Below are 16,826 nucleotides of genomic sequence, written 5' to 3' on the forward strand. Positions count from 1 at the left end.
AACTGAGATAACTGATATAAAATGCCAACATGATAAGTGCTTAGTAATTGATAGCTATTACTGTTCTACACACTCAGCAATGAAATGAAAGGGGTCTAAGGAAATGAAAAAGAAACGGGAATATCAGACCAGTCTAATACCACAACAAAAAAGGGGAAAAAGCCAAACGCTTACAGCTGACAACGACATCCATGATTCCAGCAGAACGCCTTAGCCTGACCAGGCTTCCCGATGTTACCATCATGTAAGTACTGAACTGTTCACTAGAGGCTTATTCCTTTATTTTCTCACTGGATCCTCACAACTGCTCCAAGAAGGAGGTAGGATATCTGTCATCACCCTCATTTTACGGATGATAAAAAGAAAGCCAGAGAGGCTGACATCTCCAAGTTAAATGATAAGCTTCCTCATTTGTAAAATGGGGATAATGATAATACTTCTTGGGGTTATAGAAAGGCTCATGTGAGTGAGACACTGCCCACAATAGGGCTCTTTGCAAAGTGTTAGGTGCAGCATTTAAAACACAGAACCATGAGAAGGTTGTTAGGAAAGAGGTCAGTTCTAGAATAATTAAAAATCAGTACCTTGAAACAAAAACTGAACAGTTTATACTGAGGATGGAAATGATTTGCAGATAAATCAATATCCCATCTAAGTTTGAGTAGTGATAAATGAGGTACAGCAATCAAATCTGAAGGTCTAAAAGACAATGCTCAGTATAGAAATCTTACAAATGGTTGATTCGAACAATACTAACTAAAGTTTGTGACAGAGATAAACCATCAGTTATGTGAGGTGATAAACTTTGGCAGCTGAGTTTCTTGGTGAGGGGAGTGGACTAGAGAGCCAGATTCTCTGGGTTCTAATCCTGGTTCCACTACTTTAATACATATTATAAATTAATATTTAACTTTCCTGTGCCTCTGTTACCTCATTTGTAAACAGGGGAAATAAAATTTACCTGCCTGAGAGGGTTGTTGTGAGGATTAAAGGACTTGATGTATGTAAGGTTCTTAGCATAGGGCCTGAAACATAGAAAGCAGTATCTGTATGACTGCAATAACCTAGGAGAAAGAGCAGCAAATGTAGTGAAATTGAGAAAAGTCCTCCAAGGAATTATTGGGCTGGATATGTTTGCAAACTGCAAATACTCCTATTCAAGTTCATACAAAGTTAAAAATGTAAAAAAAGAATACTTCAAAAGGTCTTATTTACTTGAATGACATGTAAAACTGATGGAGGGGGAGTTTCACCAGCCCGAGAAGCTTGTCCTGTCCTGGGCTCCGCACCTTGTTCCAAGTTTCAATTATCATCACGTTGTTCTTAAGCCTTTCCAGACATTTGGAAGACAGAGAGACAGGAATCACCTGGGGAGAGGGACAACCAAAAAACAAAACCAAACCCCACATCTGAGACAAAGTATTAACTTTTATTTAACAAGCATTTACTAAAAGCCTATTTGCCATGCACAGTGCTAGGAGCTGAAGACATCAAAATAAAACCCACTCTGTATCCTCAGTCTAAAGCCATAGCCTTGTTTAGAGACAAACACATAAAGGCCAAATACGAAACAGCATGAATTCTCTGATGACAAAGCTCATCTATACAGGGCTTCTGGGGCACAGGTGGGAAAAGAGGATATTTAGAAAACTGCAAGTAGTTGAGCACAGCTGAACTATCTAGTGTGCAGAGAAGAGGACACCGGAGAAGTACAGGCAGGGTCTTATAGTCCAAATGAGGATCCAAATTCTAGCCCTGAAGGCTATGGGGAATCACTGAAATGTTTTAAGCAGGGGAGTAAAATATTCAGGTTAGTGTTTTAGAAAGATCATTACTGCTGGTCCACAGAAGAAGGAATGGACAGAGAGAGACAAACAGGTAGGACAGTCGTCGAGCTATCTGGAACAGGAACGAGGGCCTGAATGAAAGCAGTGGCAATGGAGTAGAGACAAGATAATTTATTCCAGAGATAATTAAGTTTGTAGCATCTACTGGATTTGGTAAGTCATTACGTAAAGAAAGACTCAAGGTCAACTTCTAGGTTCTGGTTGGGTTTCTCAGTGAATTATAATATGAATTAGGGCAGATAGGAGGAAGAGGAACAGATTTGGAAGGAAGAATAAATTCAGATTTGAATACATCTGAATTACTCTTCCATTTACACAACTTTATTGAATACCTGCAATTTGCCAGGGGATGTGTTAGGTGCCAAGAGGAAAGGGCTCTTGAGAGATCTAGGTGGTGACGACCGGAAGGCAGTTAGACACACAGAACCGGAACCAGAGGGAAATGCCTGGCCTACAAAGAAGTGTGGATTTGGAAGTCATCTTCACACAAATGAAGCTATGGGAGTAGATGGTGACCACGGGGAAAGAGGGTTGGTCTGGAGAATGCTAAGCATAAAGTAATGAACAGGGATACTAATAATTAGAAGTAGGAGAGATGGAGAAGTGCTGGGGTCACAGTCCTTTACCTAGGTTTCCTACTAGCTCAACGACTGGAGAAGAACAGCTGTTGAGTCAGAAGGAAAATGAGTGGAGAGAACCACAAAAATCAAGGGAGGAAACAATTTAAGTAATAGCATCAAATTCTATTGAGAAATCAAGTAAGATGAGTATTTAAATCAGCGGAGGAATAAATGAGTCTAAGGAAAAATAAAGAATGAGAGACTAGAAACAGAAAAGAAAAGTTTAACTGATCAAAGTCCTAGAGGAATCAGAAGGAAATAGAACTCAGAATTCAGGCAAAAGAAATAGCAGGAACCATATAAACAGACAGAACAGAAAGAAAGAAAGACACAAAATGTTTCAAAATGTTGGCAATGTCTTTTCTTCCTTCCATCCAATAGTGGGATTGGATATGCACACCAGATAATGATAAAAGTCCCCCTGCCCCAGTCTGAACATTCTCTATTTCCTTTACAATGTAATTGTGATCTGGGAAACATACTTCTCTTCCCTCCCCAACTCCCATCTTCATCCTTAATGCATATGGAACATTGAGACATGAACAAAGTTACCTGAGAAAAGTTAAAGACTGGTTTTGTTGTGCCCCATGCAATGACAGATCTGGTGACTTCTTCTGTGCTGAAGAGTTTGCAATTTAAATAAATATTGCTTGATGGTTGTTTCTCAGATTCTCCAGTAACGAAATCTTTTCCATCTGGCACCATCAATAGCACATGCAATAGCAAAGCACTCTCTTCTGTTGACCCATTCATCTCATTTACCAAATCATGAGAGGCTGGCGCTGCCATGAAGGTTGAAGAATTTGGTATAAAAGGGCTAGGTGACTTTGGGATGGGGAGCATCAAATTCTGCATTTTCTTTACAGTTTCTTCATGAATTTGATTTAGGGTCTGTGGATTTTTGGTACAAGTAACATCTTGAACAGTTTCTGGCAGTGTCTTATCTGGATTTGTAAGACCACTAAGTGGGGTGCGTTGGGTGTTGCTACTCAACTCTGTATTGACACCAGTGAAATCCTTGTTATCTAAAACAAGCTCCACAGTTACCTAGAAAACATAAAAGGAAGAAAGTTAATAGGGATATCTTCTAGAATCGGAATCAGAATTTTGGAGCTAGAAGCAGCATCAGATTGTTAGGATATAAATTAATTCATACTCAAATATCACAATAATAGGTTCACTAATAGACTGCCTTACTTTATCAGGATTAAGAAAAGCAGATAATTCATCAGTAACACAAGATGAGCCTACAACATCATCCTGTGCCAGAAAATACGGGAAGTGCTCAGAAAAGAATGGAGACATACTGTAAGGACAGAATTCAGTTGAAGAGGCTCCCATTGGACAAATAGAGGACAATTTGAGTTTCAAAATGAATAATAATAGTAGTGAGTTATAAGCTTTTTAATAATGTCAGAATCCATGAGTCCATATGACTATCAACAAAAAAGGGAGAAGGGACAACTCTTCTGTATAGAATGCCAATTAATAAATGCACGGGGGGGTGGAGTTAATGAAGTTAGAAAATCATATAAAATCATATCCTTTCAATTATCATAGTAATAAGTCATTCAGATAAACCCCAAATGGAGGACCCTGTACAAACTAACTGGCTTTACTTTTTCTTTAAACATAATTAAGATTTATATAATTTCCACACAATAGTAGGATACAAAGTCTATTCATGTTCCCATAGACTATAAATTAGGAGACACTGGAACATATCCAGGGACATAAAACAAGGTGCAAAAATTTCATGGTCTAAAGGTATTGAAATCAGAGTCTGTTCTCTTATCACTGTGGAATTATATTAGAAATCAATATTAAAAGATATCTGAAAATAATCCACATATTTTCGAGTGTAATGTGACATTTACCAAGAGAGATCTTTGACTTAGGCATCAAAAGTCTCATCAAAGGTAATAAAGTATCTTTATTACTGGGGAAAAAAACCCCAAAAACTTTTCAGAGAGTGATTGCAGAGAAGAAAGCATTTAGGTGAGAAATTAATAATAAAATGAGATATTATTATTAACAATACTTTAAACAAAAGCCCATGTATTTGGAAATGAAATGTCCACTTTTAAATGCTGGGTGTATCTAACAAGCCATAACAAGGAAAATGAGATGGCCTTACTTTCAAAAACAGTAAAGTACTAAAAGACAAAGAAGGGCAGCACAACTGTTCCAGGCGAAAGGAGATTAGAGAGATACAACATTTAAATGCAACAGATGTTTGGTTCTTGAGTCTGAAATACTAAACCCAAGTAGTATTTCTAACACAGTTTCACTTTATTAATGACTGTTAATGGCCTATCGGAGAAGGCAATGGCACCCCACTTCAGTACTCCTGCCTGGAAAATCCCATGGACGGAGGAGCCTGGAAGGCTTAAGTCCATGGGGTTGCTGAGGGCTGGAGACTGAGCAACTTCACTTTCCCTTTTCACTTTCATGCATTGGAGAAGGAAATGGCAACCCACTTCAGTGTTCTTGCCTGGAGAATCCCAGGGACAGGGGGGCCTGGTGGGCTGCCGTCTATGGGGTCACACAGAGTCAGACACAACTGAAGTGACTTAGCAAAAAATGGCCTATAATCAAAGCCTACCTATTCGCTATGCAAATAAGACTATTATGTAAATTGAGGTTAATTAATTGTTTAAAGGTTCTTCCCTTCTTCGGAATCAGCTACCCTGTTATCTTACATATCATGTAAGACATGCAAGCTCCCTTACATATCATATGAATAAAGGTAATAAGCAAAATTTGATTCATTAAAAATAAATAAATGTAACAGATGATCCTGGACTGGAAAAAAATGCTACAAAGGGAAGTATTGGTACAGTTGGTGAAATCTGAGTATGACCTATAGATAGAATATAGTACTGCTGTTAAACTGATCTTTATTACTGTACAGTATTATGTATGATGCTGCCTTTGTTATTACGAAGCAAAGTGAAGGTCGCTCAGTTGTGTCCAACTCCTTGCAACTCCATGGACTATATATACAGTCCATGGAATTCTCTAGGCCAGAATACCGGAGTGGGTAGCCATTCCCTTCTCCAGGGGATCTTCCCAACCCAGGGATCGAACCCAGGTCCCCCGCACTGCGGGAGAATTCTTTACCAGCTGAGCCACCAGGGAAGCCCAAGAATAATAATTTTCCTAATTGTTATTAGGAAAAACAACACAGAATTCAAGGAGAAAGGTTTAATGTCTGTAACATAGTCTCAAATAGTTCAGAAAGAAATTGTGTATGTGTACAGAGACAGAGTGGGGAAGGACACAAAAAGAGAGAGAGAAGAGGTGGATAATTATAAAGCAAATATGAAGAATAATTGCTGAGTTCAGGTAATAAGAGTATATGAGTTCCCTGTACTGTTTTTTGCAATTTTTCTCTAAGTTTGAAGTTATTTTTCAAAGTTTAAAAATGTTAAAAAGTAAAAAAGGATGTGGGATAAATGACAAATGAAAATGGTCACTATTTTATGAGACTGAATTACTAGAGATAATGGGGACTTGTACCTTTTATTTGAAATCCACAGCAAAATTCTTTTGCTCTATTGAATACAGACTGCAATCTATCTAGAACAGTACTTCTCTCAACAAAGCCAGGATAGAAACAATTTCTAGTCCATCAATTCTATTTATTATTCCTTTCTGATTACAAACCTTAGAGTCCAGAATGGACTAGGAAAGCAAAAAAAATAGGACTTTGGTAGGGGAAGAATAATGTGATATTCATTTTTTTCAATGATAAGTCAAACAAGTCTTTAAATGGTATTTATTACTAAGAAGGCCAGAAAGAGGGCAGAGAGGGCTTCTAAGGAGAAGAAGCACGAAAATCAAGAACAAAAGCATAAATGCATAAACCAGCATGAACACCTGGGCAATTCTTTACATAGTTTGACATGGCTATTGGTAGGGAAGCTGCAAGAGAGATAGCTGCAGTGGTCTGGGGTCATACGAGGGGCCCTTTTATCCTTTGGGTGATAAGGAGTCATGGAAATGTTTTAAGCATGGCTGTGATGATTTCAAAAGCCCACCAGGACAAAGCTATATTGAAGCCACACGTTCAAATTCTTCCACCTAATGGGAATGTAAATTGGTGTAGCCACTGTGGAAAACTGTATGAAGGTGTCTCAAAAAACTAAAAATAGAACTATCATATGATCCAGCAATTTCACTCCTGGATACACAGATGAAAGAAACAAAAACACTAATTTGAAAAAATACACCCACCCCAATGATAAAAGCATTATTTACAATTACCAAGATATGGATGAAACCTAAGTATCCAACACAGATGAATGAATAATGAAGATGTTGTATATACAATGGAATACTCCTGCTAAGTTGCTTCAGTCGTGTCCAACTCTGTGCGACCCCATAGACGGCAGCCCACTAGGCTCCCCCGTCCCTGGGATTCTCCAGGCAGGAACACTGGAGTGGGTTGCCATTTCCTTCCCCAATACACTAAAGTGAAAAGTGAAAGTGAAGTTGCTCAGTCGTGCCTGACTCTTAGCAACAATGGAATACTACTCAATCATAAAAAAGAACAAAAATCTTGCCATTTGCAAAAACATGGGTGGTCTTGGAGGGTATTATGCTATGGCAAATAAGTCAGACAGAGAAAGACAAGTACTGTATCACTTATATGTGGACTCTAAAAATGCAACAAACTTGTGAATATAACAACAAAAAAAACCCAACAAACCCACAGATGCAGAGAACAAATTAGTGGTGGGGAAAGAGATGGGGCAAGAACAAAACAGAGGCAGCAGATTAAGAGGCACAAACTATTATGTACAATGTAAAATAAGCAACAAGGACATATTGTGCAGTTCAGGGAATACAGTCAATATTTTATAGTAACTATAAATGGAATATAACTTTTAAAAAGCATGAATCACTATACTGTACACCCATAACTTATATTGCACATCAACTATACTTCAATTAAAGAAATGATTAGGGTAAGCTCTAAAAAAAAAAATTTCTTCCACCTAAGAAACTGATGCTTCTGAATAAAAGGAAAGAACTCTTGCTCTGATGAATTACATTCGGCATCCAGGCACAAACTCAGTCAGTTCTCTCCTTGTTCACTGCCACTTCTCTAATCCTAACCATCAATCATTTCTTCTCTGGATGCAATCAAGTCACTGTTTTCCCTCCTGTACCCTACAATATTCTCCACAGGGCCATCTTTTAAAATGTAAATCAGGTATTACTTTCATGGTTGTTTCAATGTTCTTCTTGGCTCTTAGGATAAAATTAAGACCTTTACTCTTACTACAAAGCTCTGAACAATATGACTCCTGCCTGTCTAGCCAATCTCCCATTTGGATCATTGTCCTGTGGCAACATTCTGTTCCCTGAAGAAGTCAAGCCCATTCTCACTTTACGGTTTTCGCATTTCTTTTCTCTGGAATGATCTTTCTCGTGCTTTTAACTTGGTGATCTCTTCCTCTCATTCTTCAATTATCACCTAAATGTCACCTCCTTGGAGACATCTCTCCATCTCCAATTTCCTCCCAGGTACTTACAATCATATGTGTGTGCATGCTCAGTTGCTTCAGTTGTGTTTGACTCTTTGCAACCCCATGGATTGTGGCCCCCCAGGCTCCTCTGTGCATGAGATTCTCCAGGCAAGAATACTGGAGTGGGTTGCCATGCCCTCCTCCAGGGTATCACATAGCACACCCTTTAGCTCCTTCACAGAACCTGTATTATCCTATTTTAACATAAGCCGCAAAAGTTAAGATGCTGATCTTCTCGTTCACTGCTACATTCTCAGGCCAGGCCAGTAACACATGCTCCATAAATGCTTGACTACCTGAATGTGTATCCACCTACCTTGATGGGGCCAAGAGGAGTCTGACCATTCTCCTGTTGTACTGGAAGCTGGTCACTGAAAGAAAGCAGCTCAGACTGAATGACAGTTCGTAAAGGAAGTGATGCAGAACCAATGACTTCTGGCTGAGAAAAGAGGGAAAGAAAAAGTTTAGGTTAAATTAAAGAGCCACAGGGACTAAAAATGACAACATATGATGACTTATAAAGGAATCCATGCTTTATGAAGTCAATCAGTTCAGTTCAGTCGCTCAGTCATGTCTGACTCTTTGCAACCCCATGAACCATAGCCCACCAGGCCTCCCTGTCCATCACCAACTCCCAGAGTCCACGCAAACCCATGTCTGTTGAGCCAGTGATGCCATCCAACCATCTCATCCTCTGTTGTCCCCTTCTCTTCCTGCCCTCAATGTTTCCCAGCATCAGGGTCTTTTCAAATGAGTCAGCTCTTTGCATCAGGTGGCCAAAGTATTGGAGTTTCAGCTTCGACATCAATCCTTCCAATGAACATCCAGGACTGATGTCCTTTAGGATGGACTGGTTGGATCTCCTTGTTGTCCCAGGGACTCTCAAAGGTCTTCTCCAACACCACAGTTCAAAAGCATCAATTCTTCAGCGCTCAGCTTTCTTTATAGTCCAACTCTCACATCCATACATGACCACTGGAAAAACCATAGCCTTGACTATGGTAATGTCTGTTTTTAATGTGCTGTCTAGGTTGGTCATAACTTTCCTTTCAAGGAGTAAGCGTCTTTTAATTTCATGGCTGCAATCACCATCTGCAGTGATTTTGGAGCCCAGAAAAATAAAGTAAGCCACTGTTTCCATTGTTTCCCCACCTATTTCCCATGAAGTGATGGGACCAGATGCCATGATCTTAGTTTTCTGAATGTTGAGCTTTAAGCCCACTTTTTCACTCTCCTCTTTCACTTTCATCAAGAGGCTCTTTAGTTCCTCTTCACTTTCTGCCATAAGGGTGGTGTCATCTGCATATCTGAGGTTATTGATATTTCACCTGGCAATTTTGACTCCAGCTTGTGCTTTCTCCAGCCCAGCATTTCTCATGATGTACTCTGCATATAAGTTAAATAAGCAGGGTGACAATATACATACAGCCTTGACGTACTCCTTTTCCTATTTGGAACCAGTCTGTTGTTCCATGTCCAGTTCTAACTGTTGCTTCATGACCTGCATACATGTTTCTCAAGAGGCAGGTCAGTGGTCTGGTATTCCCACGCCTTGAAGAATTTTCCAGTTTATTGTGGTCCACACAGTTAAAGGCTTTGGCATAGTCAATAAAGCAGAAATAGATGTTTTTCTGGAACTCTCTTGCTTTTTCAATGATCCAGTGGATGTTGGCAATTTGATCTCTGGTTCCTCTGCCTTTTCTTAAACCAGCTTGGACATCTGGAAGTTCATGGTTCATGTATTGCTGAAGCCTGGCTTGAAGAATTTTAAGCATTACTAGTGTGTGAAACAAGTGCAATTGTGCGGTAATCTGAGCATTCTTTGGCATTGCCTTTCTTTGGGACTGGAATGAAAACTGACCTTTTCCAGTCCTGTGGCCACTGCTGAGATTTCCAAATTTGCTAGCATATTGAGTGCAGCACTTTCACAGCATCATCTTTCAGGATTTGAAGTAGCTCAGCTGGAATTGCATCACCTCCACTAGCTTTGTTTGTAGTGATGCTTCCTAATGCCCACTTGAGTTCACATTCCAGGATGTCTGGCTCTAGGTGAGTGATCACACCATCATGATTTTCTGGGTCATGAAGATCTTTTTTGTATAGTTCTTCTGTGTATTCTTACCACCCCTTCTTAATATCTTCTGCTTCTGTTAGGTCCCTACCATTTCTGTCCTTTCTTGAGCCCATCTTTGCAGGAAATGTTCCCTTGGTATCTCTAATTTTCTTGAAGAGATCTCTATCTTTCCCATTCTATCGTTTTCCTCTATTTCTTTGCATTGATGGCTGAGGAAGGCTTTTTTATTTCTCCTTGCTATGCTTTGGAACTCTGCATTCAAATGGGTGTATCTTTCCTTTTCTCCTTTGTTTTTCACTTCCCTTCTTTTCACAGCTATTTTTAAACCTCTCCAGACAGCGATTTTGCTTTTTTGCATTTCTTTTTCTTGGGGATGGTCTTGATCCCTGTCTCCTGTAGAATGTCACAAACCTCCGTCCATAGTTCATCAGGCACTCTGTCTATCAGATCTAGTCCCTTAAATCTATTTCTGACTTCCACGTAGAGTCATAAGGGATTTGATTTAGGTCACACCTGAATGGTCTAGTGGTTTTCTCCACTTTCTTCAATTTCAGTCTGAATTTGGCAATAAGGAGTTCATGGTCTGAGCCACAGTCAGCTCCCAGTCTTGGTTTTGCTGACTGTACAGAGCTTCTCCATCTTTGGCTGCAAAGAATATAATCAATCTGATTTCGGTGATGACCATCTGGTGATGTCCATGTGTAGTCTTCTCTTGTGTTGCTGGAAGAGGGTGTTTGTTATGAACAGTGCATTCTCTTGGCAGAACTACATTAGCCTTTGCCCTTCTTCATTCTGTACTCAAAGGCCATATTTGCCTGTTACTCCAGGTGTTTCTTGACTTCCTACTTTTGCATTCCAGTCCCCAATACCTTAATTATTGACTGAAGCAGCTCTTAAGTGGGAGCCCATATTCTGCCATTGTGGTCTCCCTTTCAGGTTTCACCATTTCTCCGTGAAAGATTAGAGAGCGTTTCAGGAGTCAGAAAGAAGTTAGGAGATTTTTTTTTTTCTCTTTTTAAGAGTTAGTTCTTACAAAAAATGTTTAACTTCAGTCTTAAAAATAAAAAGTGCAATTAAGATGATACAAATGTTTGCCATTAAAACTAGGAAAACTATAAACTATACCCAACACTGTCAAGGTTGTGGAGAAACAGAGGCTGTCATGTGTCTGAAGTTGGGAATATAAACTGGCAGCATTACTTCTGAAAGCAAATTTAGCAAAAAATATAAAAAGCTCTTAATATTCATATTCTTTGGCCCAGTTATTTCACATCTGGAAATTTATACTGAAGAAATAACAATACTTGGTAATTTTATATGCAATGTATATTTTAAAAGTTACAATGAGAAATGATTAAATGTTCAATAATCAGGAATTATTCATTATACCACATTCCTAGAATGGAATACATAGCTGTTAAATGATTTTTACTAAAATTTGAAATAATATGAACAATTTTTGTTATGTTTATGAGAAATAGGGTATTAAATTATATACATATAGTAAAACCTTCATATATTTATAAAATTATGTGGAAGAATAAATATGTATTTTTGAAAAAATGAATAAAAATCTTTAATACAATGTTAAATTTAAAAAAGGATAAAAATTGCATATAAAATTATCCTAATATTGTCCAAGATTTATACATATACTGTATTCATTTGAAAAAGATAAAAATGACATACATAAATATTAACAACAGCTATTTCTGTGATGAAATTATAGGTGATTTGTGTTTAAAAATATTTTTCTATTAAAAACATAGTTTTTTTATAATTAGAAAAAGACATTAACTACTGATTAAATGCAAATATATTGAAAGGCTTATAGAGGCTGTCTTGAGGTTGTTAAATTATGTTTTTCCTTCTCCTCCTGTTTTGCTGTATTTTCCAAAATGAACCTATTTAAATCCCCTGAAAATACAAACAAAAATAAAATAAGATGCATTCCTCATACTATCCATATCAAAGAGGTCAAATATTATAAACTACTCTTTTAATTGAAGGAAGTAAAAACTGCTCATAATTATTGATTTTTGTTGTACCAATTGCAAGTGGATTTTATAAAGCTGCAATTAGCTGATAAAACTGCTACCCACAATATATTATTTTGGATATGGGTTGGATACCTTATATATTCTGTCTGAAAAAAGAAAGTAGAGCCTCAAATTAAGGCTGCTATTCTGTATCAATCCAAATAGTCAACTCTCCATAGCAGGGAACACAGCAAAGAGCTTAAGAACTTAGGATCTATAAAGACTTGGGATAGAGTCCTGGCTTTGTCTTTTATTAGCTTTATCATTAGGGCGACCTTAGACCTGTTATATCACTAAAGATGATGATGAAAGTCTCTCAGTCGTGTCTGACTCATTGCGACCCCATGGACTATATATATATAGTCCATGGAATTCTCCAGGCCAGAATACTGGAGTGGGTAGCCTTTCCCTTCTCCAGGGGATCTTCCCAACCCAGGGATTGAACCCAGGTCTCCCACATTGCAGGCGGATTCTTTACCAGCTGAGCCACAAGGGAAGCCCAAATTGAAGATAACAGGTACCTAACTCACAGACTTGTTTTAATGATTAAATTTGATAGTATCCATGCAGAGTCTTTAGCATAATATCTACCTTATGATAAATACTAAACATAAATTTAAAATTATAATAGACAATAATTCATAAGTATTACTGTTGTTTGAGCCTGGAAAAATTTCTAGTTTAAGATATGAACATAATTTTAAGTATGGTCCAAATCCCTGGTGTGACTAAAATGGTAAGGCAAAAGTCATAATTACTTAAGTACCTTTTTCTGTGCGGTTTTCTTTGTGTAAATTTGGAAAGTAAGATTGGAATTCCACCAGTGTCTGATCATTGGGCCACCAAACTGTACTGGAAACACAGATCTCTGCTGGAATTTCACCACTGTAAGGAGAACCAGACACATAAGCACATGTCATACCATCCAACTAGAGCCATTTCACCAATTCATGCCTTGATACCACCCACCTCTCTTTCAAATCTAACTAAAATCTCTTTTAGGAATCCAATCAGTGTAATTTCACAGAAGTGTTAGGGTTATAGGACTTTGACTCTGTTCCTCCCACCGTGATTAGTCACTTCAAGCAGTCAGCTGAGAAGCTGAGGAGAAGGGAGCCATGGAAGCCCTGGCAGCAGTCTTGGCCCACATTTCAGTGCTATATCGGTAGACCAGTGCTCCTTAACTGAGATGTGGGCTTTGTGACCATGATCTTGCAGTGCTTAATGGAACTGCCAAACATTAGTTATGCTTGTAAAGAACTTAAAAAGCAACTGGGTGAGGATATTGATTCCAAAGTGAAGGGAATGGTCTTTCTCAAAGGAAAGCAGGGTATTTGCTTTGATATCCCTACTGCATCAGTAACAGAAGACAGGAAAAGTGGCATGATTCATGGTGCTGGCAGCTTTCTGTGGCCATGGAGCAACCAGAGCTGGAAGGACCATGGGAAGGATATTACAACTTCTGAGGACAGAGGGAAGGCAATTGAGGCTTCAAGGGAAAGCGTGAGGACAACCGAGGTGTCAGGGAACAGCGGAAAAGAAGTAGAAGCTTCAGAGGACACTGAGCAGGAGGTGGCTACACAAGTAACAGAGTCCAAAACAAAAGCCGGAAGCAGAGTTTTAATAAAGAATTCAGACAGTACTTTGAGGTAGAGGATGTATTTGGCAAAAACAGAACAACGTTCAGCAACATGGAACGGAACATTATTTTTCATATAAAGTTAAAAGCACACTGTATGTCCTTCTGACCACTTTCCCAGTCCCCATCTCTTCAAGAGAGATAACCTTCATTTAAATTATTTCTTATGATTAATGACAGCCATTTATAATTTTATTGCTATTTCTATCTCGGGTATTACTTTGGAAAAGGTATACAGATTCATTACATATTCTAATGTATTATCTACAGATTATAAAGTAAAGTCAAGGAGATATCAGAGAAGGAAATGGCAACCCACTCCAGTACTCTTGCCTGGAAAATCCCATGGATAGAGGAGCCTGGTAGGCTATAGTCCCCGGGTTTGCTAAGAGTTGGACACGACTGAGCAGCTTCACTTTCACGCATTGGAGAAGGAAATGGCAACCCACTCCAGTGTTCTTGCCTGGAGAATCCCTGGGACGGAGAAGCCTGGTGGGCTGCCGTCTATGGGGTCGCACAGAGTCAGACATGACTGACATGACTTAGCTGCAGCAGCAGCAGCAAGGATATATCTGCTGATACTTAAAAATTTTTTTATTGAAGGTAATTGTTTCACAGAATTTTGTTGTTTTCTATCAAATCTCAATGTGAATCAACCATTTTAAGTTGACCTGTCTTTATATTTAGAAATGTCTCTTAATAGTAAACTTCCTCGTGGCTCAGATGGTAAAGAAATCTGCCTGCAATGCAGTAGATCCATGTTCCATCTCTGTATTGGGAATATTCCCTGGAGAAGGAAATGGCAACCCACTCCAGTATTCTTGCCTGTAGAATTCCATGGACAGAGAAGCCTGGCGGGCTAAGTCCATGGGGTCACAAAAACTTGGACACAACTAAGCGACTATCCCTCTAAGACTGAAATAACAAAGACAAAGCGAAAACCCTGGGTACAGTACAGAGAAGATAAGGAGGGCTATGTTGCTCTGCTTTGCTATGAGAAATCATCAGTGTCGAGCATATGAGCACTGGATGTGTAAAGAGACATACCATACACTTCACTGGGTGTAAGGTATGGCTTAGTGTTTTAAAAGACAAGTTGATAGGTAGTATAATGAAAGAAGGGAGATGGCTGGACAGTGAGGGATAAGAAGAGAAGAACTGAATCAAAAGCTATAATAATGAAAATGAGTTTATTTTCTGACTGAAGACTAGGGGACTCCTCTTGTCACACTTGGACAAGTGTGATGTTCGTTTGCAGTGCTGGGCAGAATGGAGTCTGTTTTTTAGACAGAAAGGAAAAGGTTTCTGCTGTAATAGCAAGTGTGAATGGGATAAAATGATGGTAGTATCTGAGTCTGTGCTCCCTGCTATGGGGCTTTAATAGGTTTTAAAAACAGGAATGTGGGGTAGAATCATTTGATATATGAGTAAGTTCTATTATTTACTAATGAACCACTTCAGCCACAATTTATCACCTGTAAAATGATCTTCCAGTTCATTCACTTCTAGACCCTTAAAATGGATCTGAAGAACCCACACAAAAAATGCCCAGATACAGGGAATCCACTACCTCTAATATTCATTCAAACAGCTCACTTGATCTACTGATCTCTATCTTTGCCATCTTAATTCTTGACTCTATTTATTTCTCTTGGTACTCATGGACAGAATCTGGGCCTTGTTATTTGGATCCATCCACAGGAACTGTTAACCAGCAAGCCCACACTCACTGGAGCAGTTTCCCTGTTCTCCCACTAAGGAAAGACAAGTTAAGACAACACCTACACCTCATTGATGTGCTGAGAGGATCAACTGAGGTAACAGATAAAAAAGCACTTTAAAACTTTAAAACACTATAAAATCTCTTTTACAAAAAGAACTCTATATCAACCTGGTGCTACTTGGATTTCTCCTTACTACTTAAGTATGTCTTGGCACTGTTATTTTATTTCTTATATAATTCTGTTTCTTAAGCTCATTATTATTTTAAACTAAAAGTGAGTTAAGGCAATAAGGGAAGAAGAAATTCATGTAAACAAATTGCTAGCAAAATCCCTAAAAGACTTTTTTTTTTTTTTTAAAGAGCTGAAGGAGATACTGAAAATATCTTGTCCACTGCATGTCATTATTGAGAGGGGCCCACAGATGGAAAGGCCATTGTGTCCAGGGTCACAGAATTAAGTGTCTGGTATAACCAGAGCTAGAACTCTTCCAATACTTGATTTGATGCTTATTCCATATGTCCCATATTATCCTTCTCAGAATGATAAAAGGAAAATTCAGTCTCTGTGGCCAACAATAATAATGCATGAGAAGCAATACAGATTAAGTGCACACAATTTGGAATCAAAAAAGTTCTAGGTGCAAATTCTAGTTCAACCATAAATCAGTTATATTATCTTAGCCAAGTTATTTAATTGATTTATGTCTTAGCTTCCTTTTTCCTCATCTATGTTTATGTGTTTTAAAGGATCACATGATTAATGTATGTAAAACACTGATACTATAGTGCCCCCCAAATGTGAACTACTATTCAGTTCAATTCAGTCGCTCAGTCGTGTCTGACTCTTTGCGACCCCATGAATCACAGCAGCACGCCAGGCCTCCCTGTCCATCACCAACTCCCAGAGTTCACTCAAACTCATGTCCATTGAGTTGGTGATGTCATCCAGCCATCTCATCCTCTGTCATCCCATTCTCCTCCTGCCCCCAACCCCTCCCAGCATCAGGGTCTTTTCCAGTGAGTCAACTCTTCACATGAGGTGGCCAAAGTACTGGAGTTTTGCTTCAGCATCAGTCCTTCCAATGAACACCCAGGACATAGGATGGACTGGTTGGATCTCCTTGCAGTCCAAGGGACTCTCAAGAGTCTTCTCCAACACCACAGTTCAAAAGCATCAATTCTTCGGCGCTCAGCCTTCTTCACAGTCCAACTCTCACATCCATACATGACCACTGGAAAAACCATAGCCTTAACTAGTGGACCTTTGTTGGCGAAGTAATATCTCTGCTTTTCAATATGCTATCTAGGTTGGTCATAACTTTCCTTCCAAGGAGTAAGCGTCTTTTA

At 38.8% G+C, this 16,826-nt stretch overlaps 1 protein-coding gene across 12 annotated transcripts in view; it reads right to left on the minus strand.

The window, feature by feature from the left end:
• The window catches only part of C2CD3 (C2 domain containing 3 centriole elongation regulator), a 127,120-nt gene that overhangs the window by 67,898 nt on the left and 42,396 nt on the right, over window positions 1-16,826 (minus strand). For 10 of the 12 annotated variants that reach the window (XR_015142166.1, XR_015142163.1, XR_015142162.1 and 7 more), the window contains exons 12-15: window positions 12,884-13,002; window positions 8,321-8,443; window positions 3,020-3,514; window positions 1,216-1,367 (exon numbers count right to left, since the gene is read on the minus strand). Coding sequence is in view for 5 of the 12 variants with exons in the window: in XM_086340741.1 (XP_086196867.1) it covers window positions 1,216-1,367; window positions 3,020-3,514; window positions 8,321-8,443; window positions 12,884-13,002 (889 nt within the window). In the remaining 7 variants the exon portion in view is untranslated. The remainder of the gene's footprint in view (window positions 1-1,215; window positions 1,368-3,019; window positions 3,515-8,320; window positions 8,444-12,883; window positions 13,003-16,826) is intronic. The other 2 variants (XR_015142168.1, XM_086340744.1) reach the window with 1 other exon arrangement.

Source organism: Bos grunniens, chromosome 15 (genome assembly GCF_055505025.1).
Source record: "Bos grunniens cultivar Pamir isolate PY7600 chromosome 15, Bosgru_T2T1.0, whole genome shotgun sequence".
In the NCBI taxonomy this organism is placed as follows: Eukaryota; Metazoa; Chordata; class Mammalia; order Artiodactyla; family Bovidae; genus Bos; species Bos grunniens.